Genomic DNA, 18,949 nt, shown 5'->3' with positions numbered 1-18,949 from the left:
AGGTGGGGCAGGGGGACAGTTGCGAGTCCAGTGGCGGCGCAGAGCATCTCCCACCCTCTCCGCTCCCCTCGCTGTGGGTGCACACCAGTGGCCTAGGGTGTAGGTGCCCGGGGGAACGTGAGGTCGCAGGAAAAAATAATGAGCGGTGAAATAAGGTGGTAGAATTCTGACACAAGGTTACCGTAAAATAAATATAAATGGATAGGGGTGCCTGGGTGGCTCAGTCGGTTAAGTGTCTGCCTTCGGCTCAGGGCATGATCTCAGGGTCCTGGGATTGAGTCCCACATTGGGCTCCCTGCTCAGCGGGGAGCCTGCTTCTCGCTCTCCCTCTGCTCCTCCCTCCTCTTGTGCTCTCTCTTTCTCTAATAAATAAATAAAATGTTAAAAAATTGCAAATGGAGAAACCCACTAATTCAAAGATAAGAGATTTTCAGGTTAAAAAAAATATTTAGCAGTATATTATCTACAGGAGACATAAAGGAATAGAGAAATGTTTAATATTAATTCAGACAAAAAAGAATTTTAAAATGTCAAGATGGACAAACACAATATTAGAATACTATACTTTGGTAAGAGGAACAATCTATTAAGAAGAGATAATGATAAAGATAAGTCTGTAAATATTGCCGCAGATACCTAACGCAGCTATCAACAGGATTAAGAGGAGAAATAAATAAATCAGCAATTGTAATCAGACCTTCTCAGAAACTGACAGACCAAGCATGAGAAAAGGAAAAGTTAGGAAGACAGATGTAAACAATTATTACACTGTAGATTATTTATTTATATATAGGTATATGTATACACATTTACAAAAATCAACCATGTACTAAGCCACAAAAAATGCCACAATTTCAAAGAATCCATATCATTGAAGCCATAGTTCTTTGGCCATAATGTAATAGTACCTGAAATACAAAAACAAAAGAAGAACACTCCTCACCCCATGCTTGTTTGCTGAAAAGTCATTTAGTAGTGACTGTTACATCATTTAGTAGTGACTATCTGGGGATAAAGAAAGGAACATAAGAGAAATTAAAAAATACTTATAACTGGGGGCGTCTGGGTGGCTCAGTTCGTTAAGCGTCTGCCTTCGGCTCAGGTTATGATCTCGGGGTCCTGGGATCGAGTCCCCCATCGGGCTCCCTGCTCAGTGGGGAGTCTGCTTCTCCTTCTCCCACTCCCCCTGCTTGCGCTCTCTCTCTCTCTCTTGCTCACTCTCTCAAATAAATAAATATAATCTTTAAAAAAAGACAAATTTATCTTCTAAAAAAATACTTAGAACTGACATTTAAACATTGAAAATGTCCAAAAATTGTGGTAAAGAAAGTAGTACCTCCAGGAGAATTTATAGCTTTAAATCATTTATCCAGAAACAAAGACAAAAAAAGACTGAAACAAGAAGGAATTAAAACACAGAAACACAAAAGAAGGAAGGCCTTAATAATGGTAAGGCTAAATTCAAGGAAGCTGAGGACAAAGAGGATGAGAGAAAGAGAAGATTAAGAAAATTCTGAACTTATTCTTTAAAAAGATGAATGAAATGCACTATTAATTCAGACTGTTTAGGGGGCGCCTGGGTGGCTCAGTCGGTTAAGTGTCTGACTCTTGATCTTGGCTCAGGCCTTGATATTAGGGTCATGAGTTCAAGCCCTGGGTTGGGCTCCATGTTAGGTGCAGAGCCTACTTTAAAACAACAATAACAACAACAAAGGTCAGACTGGCTAGACAAAAGAATAAAAAAGAAGGTGGAAATAAAACACACTAGGTGAAGAAGGAAATCAGTAGTGAGTGAGTGAAGGTGAGGACCATCCACGGGCTGCACCAGAGTCTGACTGGCATGAGGCGGTGTCCCCACAGAGGGGTGGCCTGGCGTGGTGTGTCAGAGCCGGAGAAAGGTGAAGGGGACGTCTCCACAGGGGAGGGGATGTCTGTAGAGACAAGAGACTGGTTGCCTGCAGAGAGATTGATAACATAGGTAAATAAAGGGCAAAAGAAGCCAGGTTTCTCATGGTAGGGGAGGAAGCTATAAATATGGCAATGGAAAAACAATGTTGAACTCTGTGCCATTGGATTGGAATTGGTGCTGTTGGTGTGAACGCTTGATTTTATATATATATATAAATATATATATATATGGAGAGGGATAAACAAAATCTTAAGTAAGGATCCAGGATTGAAAGGACAGTTTAACAGTAGCATCTCTTACTGCACGGATGAAAGTAGAAATTCACACAAATTTCTCAATTTCATTACTGGTAATTATATTTAATTATTATTACTAATTCAGTTTGGTGTATTTTTAAAAAATATTTATTTATTTATTTTAGAGAGAGAGAAAGAGAACGAGAGAGCACACACACATGAGGGGGAGGGTCAGAGGGAGAGAATCTCAAGCAGACTCTGTGCTGAGCATGGAGCTGACATGGGGCTCGATCTTACGACCCTGAGATCGTGACTTGAGCAGAAATCAAGAGTCAACGCTTAACGGACTGAGCCACCTAGGCACCCCTCAATTTGGTATTTAAAATAATGATGTAAAAACTCACAAAGTCCTAGAAATAGAAAGGAAACAGAATAACTCAACAAAATTATATAAGGAAAACATATAGCGAATATCGGTGGTGGAGAAACTCTGACCCCTTGTTTTTTTTTTTTTTAAAGATTTTATTTATTTATTTGAGAGGGAGAATGAGATAGAGAGAGCATGAGAGGGGGGAGGGTCAGAGGGAGAAGCAGACTCCCTGCTGAGCAGGGAGCCCGATGCGGGACTCGATCCCAGGACTCCAGGATCATGACCTGAGCCGAAGGCAGTCGCTTAACCAACTGAGCCACCCAGGCGCCCTCTGACCCCTTGGACCCCTTGTTAAGATGAACCCAGCAAGTGCGCGTACTCTCGTCGATGCTGTGGGAAAGTCAAAAAGGCCTGGCATTGCACCTGGCCGGGAAAGAGCAGGCTTAGAAAGGAATCAGCAACCTTTAAGAACTAACACAGGGTTCAGCAAAGGTGTTAGTGCAGGATAGCAAGTGTTCTTATACCAGCGCTAGCCAATGAGAAAACAGAATAGAAAATAAGATACCATTTACAATAGCAACACAACTATAAGGTATTTAGGAATTAAAATAGCAAGGGACACAAGAATTTTATTGACAATGACTCAAACTCTATTTCAGGACACCGAGAACACTTAAATAAATGGTGTTATGCTATTTTCATCATATGGGATGGCTACAAATTATAAAGAGGGCAATTTTCGTGAAATTAATGTATAAGTTCCCTATAGTTCCAATCAGAATTCCATCAGGACCTTTTAAACGAGTTAACAAAAACCGTTCTAAAATTTATGCACAAGAATTAAAAGCTTGTCTATAAATAACTGAGTCAGTTTTGAAAAAAAAAAAAAGTAGAGTGAAATTGGCAGGGGATAGGGTTGCTCATTCCACTACATCCCGAACGTCAGGATGAAGCCTCAGTGAGAAAAACAGCGAGGTGATGCCGGGACACAGATGGGGACTGCAGAAACAGACCCGTGTCTACAGGGAGCTGGGTGTAGGACAGAGGTGACAGCCCAAGCGAATGACGGAAGGGGAGATTGTTTCGTAGACGGCGATCGAAAACTTAGGGAGCTGAGGGTGGATCCCTGTCTTATGTCAGGGGCACAGGTGAACTCCAGATAGATCAGAAACCTAAGGGTGGTACGTGAAACTATAGAGGCAGAAACTCTGGGAGACTGTCTTTGTGGTTTGGGAATGAAAAAGGACTTCTTATATTTCAATAAGACCCCCCCGTCAGAGCACCTGACAGCAACCAGATTTGGTGAAGTCCAGCTGAAGGATTTCTGTTCAACGAAGGACACCAGGGACACAGTTAGGAGGGTGTTGATCCAATGACAAATGGCAGCTCGTCAAGTGGACGAGGGAGACTAAGGAGGGAAAGATGGCCGACCCAGGAGGAAAAATGAGAAGTGTACATTTGCACAGATACAAGTAATGTCAGATTGGCCAAAAATGAGCAAATAAAGAAGAGCTAATGGAGAAAGGGCAAAACTCAGCCACCAAGGGGAGTGTCTAGCATGCTGTAGTCCTTCTGGAGAACCACACAAACTTAGTGAAGTTCACTATATCACCATCCTATAGTCCAGCATTCTTTCCCACTCATGGATACCAGTCCAGATGACCCCTCCAGCGGGAGGGTGCCCGTCAGGGTCCTGTTGGCTGGGTCAGAGAGTTGGAGGTAACATGAAGGGAACAGAGAAGTGAAATGGAATCCCAAGCACCGTTAGGAGCACGGACCCAGACACAGGCAGCAGCATAGATCTTAAAAATGTAGCGTTATGTGGGCTGTGAAGTGGGGAAAGAATGAGATTTATGGCATAATCACTTTTAAAAAACGATTTATTTATTTTTTATTTATTTGAGAAAGAGAGCGAGCGAGCACGTGCATGCACAGGGGGGAGGGGCAGAGGGAGAGGAAGAGAGAAACTGAAGCCGACTCTGCCCTGAGCGAGGAGCCTGAGGAGGGGCTGGATCCCATGACCCTGAGACCAGGAACTGAGCCAAAACCAAGAGTCCCACGTGCTTAACTGACTGCGCCACCCCGGCGCCCCTAGCATCATCACTTTTATGTAAATTAAGACATCTGCTCACAAAACAGTATGTTTTGCAAATATATATATATATATATACATATATATATATATATATTCAGTTTATGTATCAAGCCTATTAGAGTGGGTGCCTCATGAAGGGCCACGATGAGAGTGGAGAGCAGGGATGAAGAGGGGACTACTCAAACTAGAAGCTGAGAGGCATGGTAGTGTAGTGGTCGAGGGCATGGACTCCAGAGCCTGGGTCCGAATCCCAGGTCTGCCCCTTACTAGCTCTGTTACTTTGGGCAAGTCACTTAACCTCTCAGGTTAAGCTTCCCCATCTATTAAAAGGGTTTTGGTAGCTAATCTGCAAAGACGGCCCCATACAATTCTGCCCCTCCCATCAGGGGGCGGGGACGTGTCACTGCTTTGACCAATAGGATGCAAGGAAGGGACCACCGGCCGTTCCCAGCCCAGGCGTGACGCAGGACAGAAGCTTCTCCCTCTTGGAGTCCTGAGCTGCCATGGGAAGAGAGGGGCCCTCGAAGCCGAGATGCCAGGTGGAGACACAAGGCCACGGGAGGAGCACTCGACCCATCTGAGTGTCTGAGACGGCCAAGTGCGCCCAGAAGACGCCCTGCCCACGGACTGCCCAGCTGAGCCCTAGCCAACCCAGGGAACAGCGAAATGCAATGAAATGGTTGCTTTTGGGGTGGTTGTTAGGCAGCAATAGATGAGGTCGTTTTCAAAGTGCTGCCTAGCGCATGGCTCATGGGAGGGGTCTGGCTCTATGTATGTACTCGTGGAATAAAACAGAAGGACCCATAGAGGCTGACGGTGATAGAAGTTGTCAGGGATCAGATGCAGGATTAACTCAGTTCTTTGCATATGATAAAATAAAACCTCTGACGGGGTCCATATATTCCTTTCCTAAATAGGGTGACTTTGGACCCGGTAGGTGAAAAGCATGTCCGAAAAGGAGAGTTTCTCAAAAGCAGCAGGGCTCTGTGGCTGGTCTCCTTGTATTGTCTTTGTGCCCAGACTTCAGAGCCTCTGAGAAGGCACTAGATGTATGAGCTCCGTGACTCATGAGTCCCTCATTTCTGGGAATACAGACAACTGATAGACTATATTTGTTTTCCTCTGTAGCACTAGATCCAGAACTGGCAAAAAAAAAAAAAAAAAAGTTTTTTTTTTTCTTAATCTGGGATGAATTCTCAATTAGCCATAGCTCCAGTGTCAGGAAATGCAAGGGTAACTGAAATCTACGCATGATTCAAAGATCTCAATCAAGTCAGTAATTTCAACCTCCAGAAGGATCTCTTGCTGTTCTTTTTATTCCAAGCACAGTGTGCTCAATAAATATCTGTTGATTATTTAAAATCAGTCCCTCTTCTTTCTGAAAAGGATTTTAAACGATCTGTGTATGGTCCTTCAGATCATTTATGAAAGTCCTTTGTCAGGCCCCAAGCTGGGGCAGAATAACGCAGATATCGGCCACGGTGAGTGGAAGGAAGGGGAGGGAGGGTCCCTGTCATTCGTGCATCCACTCCTGGGAGCTGAACCTTACAAATCTTACAGGGATTGTCCGAGGTAGGCATTGCCCCCATTTTACAGAGGCAAAAAACTGAGGCTTGGATAGGTGGGCTCCCTTGTCCAGGGCAGAGCCGGGCTGGTTCTCTCCCACGCCACTGCACTGGGAAGCAGAGAGACGGAATCACCCCATAACAGCTGAACAACAAGGGGAAGGCGGTAAACTCCTGGGCGCTGAGAGCTTTGTAAAGCCAAGAAAGGTGGACTGTAGGACATACTGGCCCATGCATTTCTGCCCGTGCATTCCGACACATTTTGGCGAGGGCGTGCAACTGCCCAGCCATTGCTTTGGAGTGCCCATTTGTCCTCATTCCAAACCTCTGCGGCCCCAGGCCTCTTGTGGCAGCCTGCCGGCCTGTAGACCCTCCCTGGGCCTGGCCAAGGCCAGGTGATGTCCAGCCAGGTGCATCCCGGTCCCCACCTCTGGTCCTAAAACGATCCTGAGCCCTGTCCCTACCCACAGGCCCACCTGCTCTCCTACGAATGGCTCCAGAATCACAACCTACATATCTCTTCCAGCCCGAGGGCTTAGAGCTGTGTGGCTCATCTTCCGGTAGCTTCTGGGAACATTCTGGATCAGAGAGGAAAGGAAGCATGTGCTGATTTCCTTTCCCAGGTCTCTCCTCCCTGGTGAGAGCAGACTGAGGGTGAAGTTTCAGGTCGCGCTGCTCCGTCAGCTGGGCAGCGTGTCAGGGAAGGGAGAGACAGCCCCGGGCAGCCGAGCCGGGGCCAGGAGGGGAACAAAGAGGCCCGGGGAGGACATGGAACCTCCAGCTGGCCACTGGCCAAAGTGCGGGGAGGCAGGCTGCTGTTTTACTCCCATTTCCTCCTTCGGCTCCTCCGTGCCCGCAGATGAGCTACTTCCACTAAAGATGACATAACTGTGAGGACAGCCCAGCCGAGAGGGACAGACCACGGACGGTGCTCAGGCACGGGGAAGTGGGGCCGGGCCACGAAAGACAAATACAAGTCACTTCCAAGTCGTGCCATTCATTTCTCCTTTATTGGATTTTCCAGCTCATCTGAGCTTCTGCTCAGTCCTCTGAGCTGTAGAATTTGTGCGAACGTTCCGGGTTCTCTGGAACCCCCAGAGGAGAACACAGAAGCACGTGGGGGCACACACACACACACACGGGGCAGGCAAGAGCTCGCTGGGCTTGTTCCAGTTGTCCCTCTCCCCCTCCGGCTTCACCATGACATGTGTTTGTCTCTACCGAATATCCGCAAGGGAAATGGTTGGGTTAGGATACGGCCCGGAGCGGGGGAGAGCAGGCCGCAGAAGGAGTCGATGGAAGGGAAGCGGCGAACCCCCAGCGTCCTTCACCCGCCCCTCCTCGTTCCTTTCCCTGCTTCCTTCTCGAGTTTGAAGCAGAGGTTCAAGCGTGGCCGAGCCGCTGGTGAGGGCTCGGCGCCTCTGCACGGGTTAGCAAGAGGCACCCTTCTTCTAGGGCGAGTGCAGCCTGGCTTGGCGACAGACACAAGGCCTGGACTGTGGCCCCCGCCTGCCCCTGCCTCTTGGCTGGTGCCTCGTGGTGCACGTATTGTTGTTCCTTGCACTCCCTAGCCTTGAACGACATCAGGGTTCAAGCGCCAAGAAGGGATGAAGAACTTCATCAACATCTCAGATGCGTCCTGGTGCTGATGGAGCTCAGAGTCTCGCATGAGGAGGACCCGAGCTGGTGGCCTGGGACGGGTGGCACCGAGGCTACTCTTAGCTGCCAGGAGCGTCCTGCCCCCTCCCCCCCCCCCCACCGCCGCAACTGACTCCTTGCATGTGGACTCCGCTTTATTTCCCAGGGTGGGGATGCAAATATGGGGGAAAGAGGTATGGCACAGACCCAGTACCCACGTGCCCCTTCCCAGCGCAGGGGCCCCAGCAAGCTGCTGGGCACCTGTCTGCCTTTGTTATTTTGAGTCCCTATGTCTCGTCTCATGAACCAAGAAAGCAGGCATTCCCTTGCAGCCGACTCAACAGGAAATGATCCCGGGGATCTCCCACTTCCTTCATTCATGGAAGAAGCCGGGAGGATAAAGGCTACGGTCCTCCCATGAATGCTTGTGCCCTTCCACTGAGAGGTGTCCCCGGTTAACCTGACGGCTCAGGGACCCAGGCTGGGGGGGATGTTATTTCTCCACTCTACTCGTGAATGTCACTCACGAGCCACGAAGTGGACCCCCCCCCCCCGCCCCAGCTTTGGAAATTTAATGTGTGAGAGCTGCATGCAGCCAGTGGTGTCCACATTTTAAAAAGGTTGACTGAGAAACGGTGGATGGTGGTGCAGCTAACGGCAGCCTGGAGGGTGAAGGGGGCGGAGGAAACAGAGGGGCTGAGGCGTCTATTAGGGGAATGGAGCACCGAAGGGAAGCGCGGTGGGGAGGGCATCTATTGTCACCAGCCATAAAGCACATCTGAGTTTCATCTGTTTCCCTCCGCCTGCTGCATGGGGAGCAGTCTGTGAATGGGGGGCTCGGCAGGCAGAGCTGATACCGCATCAGCTTGATCAACCTGCAGCCGAGAACCCTCACCCTCCTCACTGCCTGGACCTTTGCACTTTCCGCTCTCCCGCTTGGGGAGCAGAAGGCAGACGCTGGAGTGATATTCAGAATGTGGGTCATGTTCTAGAAATCTCTATTTGAAGCATTCCCCAACGCTGGGCTCCGCCTTCTCCTCCCGGGGCGTGTGGGTGGGCGGCAGGCGGGTGGACAGGGGAGCCAGCAAGTCCTTTCCTGGGGTGACCCATGTGCCCCCTGGTTTCAGCGGGACGCAAACGCGGGGTGCAGGCTAGACCCTTTCCACTGTGATGGATAAAAGAGGGACATGAAGCCCTTAGGAAAGGTCTCGTTCAGCCTGTGACAGAATTGGCTCGTGGTTCCGGGAAGGCACTGTGTGGGACTCATTTTTTTTTTTTTTTTAAACCAGACAAAGGGGCTGTAGTCTGCTAGGACACGCTTCTTGCCACATCTACCTGTCAAGCTAGAAATCCAATAGAGCAATGGGACTGCTAATTGATATGCAAAACAGGTCCAGGGTTCCTAGAAATGTCTAATGATCCTCTGAGGTTCCTTGCGAATGCAGAATTAAGACATGAATTACATGGGATGGGAGTAAGAACACCAACCTTTTTACTTGCTCTTTTTTTTTTTTCTTTTAAAAATCTTTGGGGAAACTTCACCGGTTTTATAATTTCAAAAAAAAAAAAAAGAATATTGCAATCAATGGGGTTTGTCTTTCACACACTGGATATTTATTATTAGAAAATAGTTTTTATCAGCCGGCAGTACCAAACAAGTTGAAAGGAGCGTGCTTCTCACCATAATTTTTTTTTTCTCCTCAATGAAATTTAAATAAACAGCTCACTGTCGGGAGAGTCGCCACGCCTTTTTTTTTTCCCCTTTAAAAACGGAATAAATGAAGTTTAGTACAAAACGTCCTTCAGATATGCCTTGTTCTGCAGTTGTTACGCTGTCCCCTTGAGTAAGAGAGAAGAAGGAGATGAAAAAAGACCACTCAGGTTATCAAATTACCCCAAAGAATCTACAGTAGAAACCGGGAAACAAATACACTCACCCAAAACCAAACCCGTCCAAACCAAGAAACCAGTTTTAACATTGGCTTTTCCATGGTGATTATCATCTGACTTTAATATATATCTATATCTATATATATATTTGAAATAGTAATAAAAAAGGAAGCATTGAATTGCATCTTTAGCAGGACAACCTTCCTCATCTGTCAAAGAGGTGTTCGGGAAACTCCGTATAGTATCTGCTCAGTAAGCACGTTTGGCAGCCCAGCAAGTATCACGTGATTGCAGCATCCATGATTCCAAGTGAAACGGCGTTTGCTTTCTTTGGGGTCGAGTCCGTTGCTCGGGGCGCGGTGCTCCCACAGCTCTGGATGTCCCAAGACCCACGGCTTCAGGAAGGGCTTGGGGGTGGCTCAGTGCATGGCCCCAGTGCAGAAACGTCCGGAACCCCGAACAACGAGTCAGCCAACCAGCCACACGGACGTCAGACAATGGTCTCCTTTGAGTTCCTCTTGACAGAGTGGAGGCCCAGCAGGGACTGCTGGTTAGAAGGGACGCTGACAGACTTTGGGACGAGGAGAATCACTCTCTGATTGGTCCGACGCCATTCGTTGTACAATCGACAGTGGTACCTAAATGACACCTGGGGTCAGGAGAGGAAACAGAAGGGAGGGTTTCAGGTCAGCGGAAGCCGATAATCAATCCAAGAAACAAACAGGTCATTGAAAACAGCTCCGAATAGCTGGCGGCAGGAAAATGAGGCAAGGCCCCCCCGCCCCCCGCCCCGGCCACACCTTGCCGGCCGGCAGCTGAGTGGTGGGAGAGAGGCACCGACCAGAGAACACCCCTGTCTGAACAGGGGCAGGGCTCCTGGGTGGCTTCCTTTCTTCCCCCTCAGAGTGGAAACAATTAGGATATGACTAGGAAATGAGATTCCTTCAGAGGCTGGATTTAGTTTGGGGATAGTAGCGTTTGGGCCCCAAAGCATCAGTTGTGAAGCAGGTTGGCTACAGACAGCCAGGCAGAGTGGGTACGGCGCTAACCTCGGCCATGTGTCTTTCTGGTCCTCAGCTTCCTCTCTGTTAAATGAGAGGGATGCTTGGGCGTCATGTCCCCTCCTGCAGGTTGGACACTGCACAATTCAACATTCAGGAAGGGTACCCTTCGAATTGTGCCATGCACAACTCTTACAACTGTACCAGCGGGGCCCCGATAGGTGATCCCCGACTGCCCGCAGCTCCGGCGTTCTATGGCTTCCAGTGGGATAAGCTTCGGCATGGGCACCAAGTCCCTGGATAAATTCTTCCTGAGCCTCAGCCTGGGGTAGGATCCACTTCCCTGGGCACCTGCAGTGCCTCGTGCCTAGCTCAGCATGGCATCAAGTGCTCCGTACGTCAGTGTATTTGTGTCTCTCTCTCCCTGCTCCAGAAGCATCTCGACAGCAGGGCTTGGGTTGTATTCATCACTGCATGCCCAGCGCCTATCATGTGCCTGGCGCTTAAGAAGTTGCTCAGTAGAGTTTGCTGAGTGAATAAATATCCTCCGCTTTCTGATTGCAACCCTGTTTCAGATTTAAGCCTCTCTTATATAATCTACATTATGAGCAGTAAACTGATGGCCAATGGTGGCTTAACTATGCCGAAAAGTACTTGCTTCTCCTGTAAATATCCTGGAATGAGATACATCTGTCGTTCGTTTTCGAGAAGGCTGGCGTACGGCCTGGGTGGACTGCCCGGGAAGTTCAGTCTGTACTTCTGAAGATGCGCGGACTGTCTTGAAAAATGGGGAAAGGTTCCAGTTTGAAAGCATGCAGATGACTAGGTAGGTACTGGGAAGGAAGGTGCCTATGAGCTTAGGCTGACAGATGACCCGGCATGAGCTGTTTAATCATCTGGGGTGGGTGCATTGGGCTGACCCCAGGACAGGGTCCCTGGTGGTCACAGAGAGAGGGCTGACTCCATGGTTGGAACTCAGCATTTCTGGAAGCAGAAGAGACCACAGGCCCTGGATCAGAAAGGGCTTATTGGTCCTCTGGCAGGATCGCGCAATTCAAGGCCGCTAGCTTAAATTTCCGAGGCTAGAGAGCAGATGCCACAGGCCGAGTGCCAGAGAGATTTGCGTATGAAAATATAAGCTTTTAAACTCACACAGATGTGCTTTTCTCCACAAGGCCCTGAACATGCCAAAGTGGATCAGGTTTGGGTTGTATTTTTTTTTCGCCAAGCTTGATTCTCATGTATCGATTCTGTCCCGCTACTGCTTGGTCTCCTCACCGAATGTGGGCGAGGCAGCCGGGAAGGCCTGCCGCTCGGGGCCAAGAGCGGGTAAAAGAGTGGAAGGCAGACTCGTACTAATGAGGAGCTTTGGCAGTCCAAGAAGACCGGAATCTGGAGATCTTCTAGGAAGGCTGGGTTTCAAATCAAGAGACGCTTTGTCTGTGTGTTAAGGAGCTGTGCACGCTGGACCTCCGGGTAGGCCTAGAAGTGGCCGCGGGTGCATGCAGGGTGCACCTTTTCCAGTGCTCTCGGGCCTGGCACCCCAGGCCTGGGTCCCCATCCTCTGCCTAGTGGCTCCGTGACGCCGGGAGGGTTGCTTGCCACGCCCAAGCGTCCGTTTCCTTGTCGGCAAAACGTGAAGAGTGGTGTCTGAGAGCGCACAGAAAGCACTCAGCACCGTGCCTCACACACGGTAGTGTTCTCGGCCTGTTATTTTTGATGCGTTAAATACGGAAAAGAAGACAGTTTTGTGGATGCTCCTTCTTAGACACAGAGGAAGTGGGGGGACAAGGAAAAAAAAGCGCTATTTCGCTTGCTCTCAGCGTGGCTGTGGGTCACCCGGGAGCTTGTTAGAACATCAGCATTCTGGGCTCTGCCCAGACCTAAGGAATCAGAGCGTGCATTTTAACAAGATCCCCAGGTGATTCGCAGATCCTTGCAAGCCTGAGAAGGCTGCTGCCTGCAGGCAACCCGGGGAGTCAACGACTTAGCGGTCTCCTGGTTCCTTGGCCAGGAGGCGTGAAAATCAGCCCGCTTGTTCAGACAAACAAATGAGGTCTTATTATGCATTCATCTATCTTAATTGCCGTTAACCATCACAGTCTGCAGGCAAATTCAATCAATGAGAAGAAAGCATCAGATGAAGATGACTCCTTATTGGGGAAAATCAAGGAACTTGGGCCTAATGCAGACGGGACCTCAGGTTTGCAAATGCCCTGGGCTAATGCTGAGCCTGGGCCAGGAGCTCCAAGACACTCCCTTACCGCAGTGGAACAGAATAGGAAAAAAGAAGGGTTGACTTAGAGGAGTAAAGAGGCAGTGAGGGAAGAATAAACAACAAAACAAAAAGAAGCTAGGACAATTGTAACGTTGGGAACTTGGTTTAGATATCTCTTAGATGTCCCCAGGAGGAGAGGCAGAGGGAGGGAGAGGGAGAGAGAGAATCTGAAGCAGACTCCATGCCTAGCACGGGAGCCCGACACGGGGCTCGATCTCATGACCCTGAGATCAAGACCTGAGCCGAAATCAGGAGTTGCACGCCTAACGGACTGAGCCACCCAGGCGCTCCTTAAATGTCTGTGTTATGGAGAGAAGAGGAAGAAAGAGCACAGGGCCACTATTCTAAAAATGTTTCTTTTGGGATGGTTTTCTTGAGGTGTATTCATTTCTTCATCCAAAGGATATTAACGTGGCAGATCCACAAAGATCCACAAAGAGCTGTAGCCACGTGGACGGGGCAAGGAAGGATTACATTAGCATCCACCTGTCCCTGGCAGGGAGGTGACGGGCTGTGGCCTAAGGTCTGCTGTAACGTCACAGCAGGGGGTGGGAAATCGCATTACCTATTTTTTATTCTGCCCTTTCTCTCCGGAGGTTATGGTGTGATTGAGGCCTACTGATGGGGCCAGGGCCTTGTCTTCCCAGAAACGGCCCAGCTCCCCGATCTCCGGCTGCACCGAGCAGGCGGGCTGTGTGAGAGCAAATGGGCCTCAGAGAAGGACCGGACACGGGGTCACCCTCAACACCCTCAGGCCACCGTGGGCCGTGTGGGCTGTGGCTCAGCCAGCGTGCACACGGTGACCCTCGTTGGGCAGCGTCCTCCCGGAGGTCTCCCGACTTTATAAGGAGACGTCAGACGACTACCCCATGGGGCTGGGAGTCAGCCAGAGGAAACAGGTCGCTCATTCATTCCATTCCAGTTTCTGTGCTGGGCGCCGCTTGTTGCCTCGGTGATGTAGTGAACGCAGGGTCTCCCTGCAGCACGGCATCCCGGTCCCCCCACCTGTCAGCGTGGGGCTAATTATAAGTGCCACCAACTTAGGTGACGACTTAGTGCCGAGTGTGGACTCAGATGATGTCTGTCCCTGGACCTCAAATGGTTTGTGATGTAGGCAGGGATGTTTCCAGGGCACCCCTCCCTGGGCTCGCGGGTCCCAGATGCAGGCTTCCACACGGCAGGTTCCAGAAGGCCCAGTTCCCTGGGGGGCAGCAGGGCCGGGCACGGACTGCAGAGGTGCGATGAGGCGGGGCTGTGGGTCCCCCTTCCCAGCGCTGGCGGCAGGGGCCCTGCCAGGAAGGCTGGGACTGACACGGTGTTTGTTTATCTAAGACATTTTCACAGCATATTCTCCGGGAGCCTGACAGCTTGTTTACAATGGGTTTCTGCCGGAGGGCACTTTCCAAGTGCTGTCAGCTCCTGAGTTACGGCTCTTGCCAGGGCGGCTCAGTACAGCATTTATCTGGGAGGGACTTAGCCCGGATTCAGGAACCTCTGGCTCAGGGGCTCTGCAGTGCGGTGTCCACACCCATCAGAGGGGAGAATGCCTTCCCTCCCCTCCAGCAGCTTTGCCTCTTGTAGCCGGCTGGGCGTCCAGAGGAAGAAAGCCCCATGCCTATTTTGGGTGCTCTGATAAACGTTCCTGAAGGTACCCCACCTAGTCCTTACGGTAGCCCAGTGACCCAGGGGCTGTCACCATTCCTCCACTTTCTGCATAAGGGGAAGGCTGATCAGAGAGGTGAAGTACCCTGTTTAGAGTGACACAGCTCTTAGGATGCTAAATCTTGGGTCCGACCGCAGGGCCTTTGGATTCTAATGCATGTGCTTTCCACTACGCGGCCCTGCCTCTTGGAAATGTTTCTGGAATGAAGTATGTTCTCAGTCTCCTGAAAGAGCCCACTCCAGGCACCCCTTCCGCCCAAGCCCCCTTTCATCTGAGATGGGAGATGAAACGGTCACATCCGCTTTCCCCAACGAAATCTTTCCCTTTCTTCCTCCCCCGGCCGCCTTTTCCTCTTTCGTAATAGGTGAACGTATGCTTTACAAAGCAGGTTTTCCTTTTAAAAGGCCTTGAATTGGTTTGAAAGCCCAACACTTAGGTTTACATCTTCAACCATCCTTCATCCTCCATACACGTCTAAGAAAAATCGTAGACTAGCAAACCTGTAAACATGGTAAGAACTGACAGTTATTTTCCAGAGAACTTTCCTCGGGTGTTCTCTCCTTTCGGTCCCTAAGCAGCCGGGAGGCTGGCGGGATGGGCATTGCTGTCATCCTCACTTTACGGATGAGGATGCTGAGGCTCAGAGCCCTGGACTGACTTTTCCAAGCTGGTGCAGCTGACCGGGAGTTAGTGCTAAAGGTGATTTGATTTCTTATTCTAACCCTCTTCCCATTCCCACCGCCTTGTGACGAGTGAGTCTGCTTCATTGCTTGATTCACAGTGAATCAGGACCCACTTGGGCAGCAGACTTTTAAAGGAGGCAGTCATACTTCTGCTGGTGGTGGGGCGTCATGAGGCTGGGAGCAGAATGCCTAAATCCACCAGGGGACTCGGAGAGAGTTCGAAGCATCAGAACGCCCCGTCTTTACCAAGGCTGGAGCCACGTCCCTCTTACTGAGACTGACGTGTGCCTCTACTTACCCCCCTGACCCCTCCCCCCCCCCCCCGGCCGAGGGGAGGTACAGAGCTGAAGAGTCACAGGACTAACAAGAGGGAAATGAGCTGGCGGGGGAGGGTTATGGTCGGCCGGGCAGGAGTGGCCCTTGCTGGGACAGGGTTTGGAAGACAGAGCGAAGGGGCACGTGTGAGTGAGCGCTAGAAGCTTCCACATGCTGACACCGTGCTACGGGGTAAGAGAATGGTACGCTCTGGACAGGAAACATATATTAAGTAACCATGGCACGTGCTCAGATTAGAAATGAGCAGGCACAGCAGAGTCATGCCAGGAAGCAGGGCGCCCGGTTTCTGAAACGAGTCTAGAGGGGGGTGACGTTCTTCCCCGCAGCTCCCGGAGGGAAACAGAAAGAGTGAGATCAATGCTGTGCCAACCGCTGCCCAAGCACTCAACTCTCTTCAGGAGTTAAGAATGAAAAAAACGGACGGGTTTAAGAATCCTGCCTCGTATACAGCAGGCACGCTTATTGGGAAATGGGTTTCTTTGGTGGAGGCTTCTCAGCTAGATAAATTGGCGTTTTTATGGGCAGCGGAGTCAATATCCCAGCACACAGAATAATCATCCGGCAAAACGCCGCTCCACGTCCAGCCGAGACTTTAGGCTGTGTCCGGGAGTAAGAAGAAAAGAAGCAGCAGCAGGACAGTGACAGCCACAGCGGCCAAGTGCAGCCTTCCTAATCCGCTACCATCCCAGCAAAAGTGGGGAACATACACTAGAGAAAGAAAACGCCGTGCCTCGTCGCGGATCGCGTCCCAGAACCCTGGAGGAGGGAAATGGCTTTGATTGACGGGCTCTCAGGCGCTGGGGCTTTTTCTTTCCTTCACCTGCTCTTCCCAGCGGCACGCCCGCACACCCACGCGCACGCACGCGCGGGCATCACCCCGTCCCGCGCTCCGGCCATCACCCGCAGATCTGCCTTCCGCGGGGCAAGCGGGCCGGGCTACAACCCGGGGGAAGGCTGCACCAGCTGGGAGGCTGCCGGCTCCAGTTACCCCGAGCCCCCGGCCCCGGGGCCATACTTACTAGTGTCCAAAAGAGGTAAATAGTGAAGAGTGCCACAGTGAGTGCAATCAGTCCGACGGCCTCCAGCCGACTACTAAAGTGCAGGTGGTCCACGGCGCCCCGCAGGCAGAGCCAGCCCGAGATGGTGGCCAGCGGCGTAATGAACAAGAAGCACACCATGTCTCCAAACAGGGTCCGCTTCTCATGCTGGGGGCCCGGGTTTCGGAGCCACTGCCGGGGGGAGAGGGGGAGACGGAGAAAAGCAAGGTCACGGTTAGAGGCCGGCGTGGAGCGGAGACACAGCACTCTCGAGGGTGCCTCTGTCTTCCGAAACGGGACACGGGCGCTTCGGACCTTTCTGAGATCACAGGGAAGCATTAAGGGCTCATTTCCATATCCCGCCTCCCCGGATAACAGTGATTATTGATAATACTTTAACATGACGACAGTGACGATGATGATAAAAATCGTGATTTTAAAGTGTCTTTGCTGTTTTTGAAAACAGTTCAGAGGTTATTATTTTGAACACTGGCCCTATGGGAAGATAGAGAGGATATTATTTCCAGAAGGTAAGAGTTGAGATACGAGAAGTGCTGTCGTGTGGCCAAAGGCTTCCAGTGTCTTGACCCTGGGAATGTCTGCAGGAAGGGGTTAACTCAGCAGGCCTGGGTTGCTCAAATCGTGCATGTTCCCCAGAAAGACCCGTTTTCAAGATGGGCTCTTTGGAGATGAGCTCTGAGTCCTTGCAATATTTTGCTTTTATGAGTGTCTCTGTATGCCTGAGGCCCTGGGCCGTATGCTAAGAGTATAATGAAATCATTTATGCCAACAATGTGATTTATGCTGAACACCTATGTTCACCGTGGGGGGCTGGAGTCTGAGGAGCTGAGGGCAGACAGGCAGGCGCTGCATGCCTATGTGACTGACCCCAATAAACACCCTAGACCCCAAGGCTTGGGGTGGTAACACTTGGTATGTGTTGTCACAAATTGTTGCTGGAAAAATTAAGCAGATTTGTGTGACATTACTGGAAGGGGACACCTGGGAGCTTGCGCCTGGTTTCTCCTGAACTTTACCCCCTGGACCCTTTCCCTCTGCTGATTTTAATTGGTATCCTTTTGCTGTTATAAACTGTAACCATGAGGAAAAGAACTTTTCTGATTCCTGTGAGGCCTTCTAGTCAATCATAGGAGCCCAAGGGTGGTTTTGGGGATCCCCCACAGACTGAGACTCATGTGACTCTATGAACTCAGTAATGCCCCTCCCTGTGTTAGGACCCTGACATCCTAACTGTACTGCCCAATTTTGGGGCTGAACCAGCCCCAAAAAGGGTAGTGAAAACTTTGTGCTTGTTGAAAGACCGGTCATGAGAATTCCTACAGGATGGGAAACAGAGTTGCTGTGCTCCCACTTAGGGAATTGCTGAACGCCTGCTGAAATGTTTTCCATAATCCACTCTGGGAAAAGTCATGCTTACATATTGGTGTTGGTGCATAATGGTAATGAGGCCTGGGGGCTTTTCTTCAGATTAGCACTGGAACATGTCTCCCAATACTCCCATCTCACTACCCTGTGTAGTACTAGCCGAGGCCAAAGGGTTCAGAGGAGGGGCTCAAGCACAGTTGATGGGGTAGGAAGAGACGTGGGCTAAGTGTCTTCCATCTCATCCCATAAGCAAATGGGGGCTTTGCGGTGCCACGGCTGGCCCCCGGATGGGAGCATTACAGGCTGCTGAGCAGACACTCCCGGTGGCCAGGGCTGAGTTTCCCGCACAAGCATTGGTGGGAGGGAAATGAGCGTGACAGGGGACACAGGACGGGGTGGTGCACAGTGGAGGGTGAAGGGGAGACCATGTTCCAGGGCGGGAGGAAGAGACAGAAAGAAGAGCTGAGGAAAGGGCAAGCGAGGTGAGAACAGAGTGGCGTGAGGGCCAGCAGAAGCCTCAGGGAGTGAGCAGAAGAGACAGGAGGGAAAAGGCAGGGAAGAGGTTTTCCGGGAGGTGCCTGGTCTTGAGTGTTTGGCTGAGGCAAACGCTAAGTGACCCGCAGTGCCCAGCACACCACTTTCCAGGGACCACCCACCTTACAAGTGTGCGGAGAGGCTGAAGGAAGTCAACCTCAGCTCAAAAATGGACCCGAGTAAATAGATCATGGGGAGATGACGTGTTCTCTCAATAGAAATACAGCAATAGAAAAATTTCGCAGAAATACCTAAGTGACCAAGTGCAAAGGACAGTGACCCTGCCACGCATTGTCATGTTACCCCACACATCTCAGCAGCTTCAAAG

General features: G+C 50.5%; 1 protein-coding gene and 1 long non-coding RNA gene across 3 annotated transcripts in view; one reads left to right on the top strand and one right to left on the bottom strand.

Annotated features, from left to right (window-relative positions):
• The window catches only part of LOC118521659 (uncharacterized), a 94,299-nt gene that overhangs the window by 13,728 nt on the left and 61,622 nt on the right, over nt 1–18,949 (top strand). The window lies entirely within an intron of this gene.
• MARCHF3 (membrane associated ring-CH-type finger 3) overlaps nt 9,405–18,949 on the bottom strand; it is a 129,626-nt gene continuing 120,081 nt past the window's right edge. The window contains exons 4-5 of the mRNA XM_036070345.2: nt 16,684–16,893; nt 9,405–10,352 (exon numbers count right to left, since the gene is read on the bottom strand). Coding sequence (XP_035926238.1) covers nt 10,194–10,352; nt 16,684–16,893 — 369 coding nt within the window. The 3' untranslated portion in view covers nt 9,405–10,193. The remainder of the gene's footprint in view (nt 10,353–16,683; nt 16,894–18,949) is intronic.

Source organism: Halichoerus grypus, chromosome 2 (genome assembly GCF_964656455.1).
Source record: "Halichoerus grypus chromosome 2, mHalGry1.hap1.1, whole genome shotgun sequence".
Lineage (NCBI taxonomy): Eukaryota > Metazoa > Chordata > Mammalia > Carnivora > Phocidae > Halichoerus > Halichoerus grypus.
The sequence above is the reverse complement of the archived record's forward strand: the minus strand, read 5'-3'. Positions and strand labels throughout refer to the sequence as shown.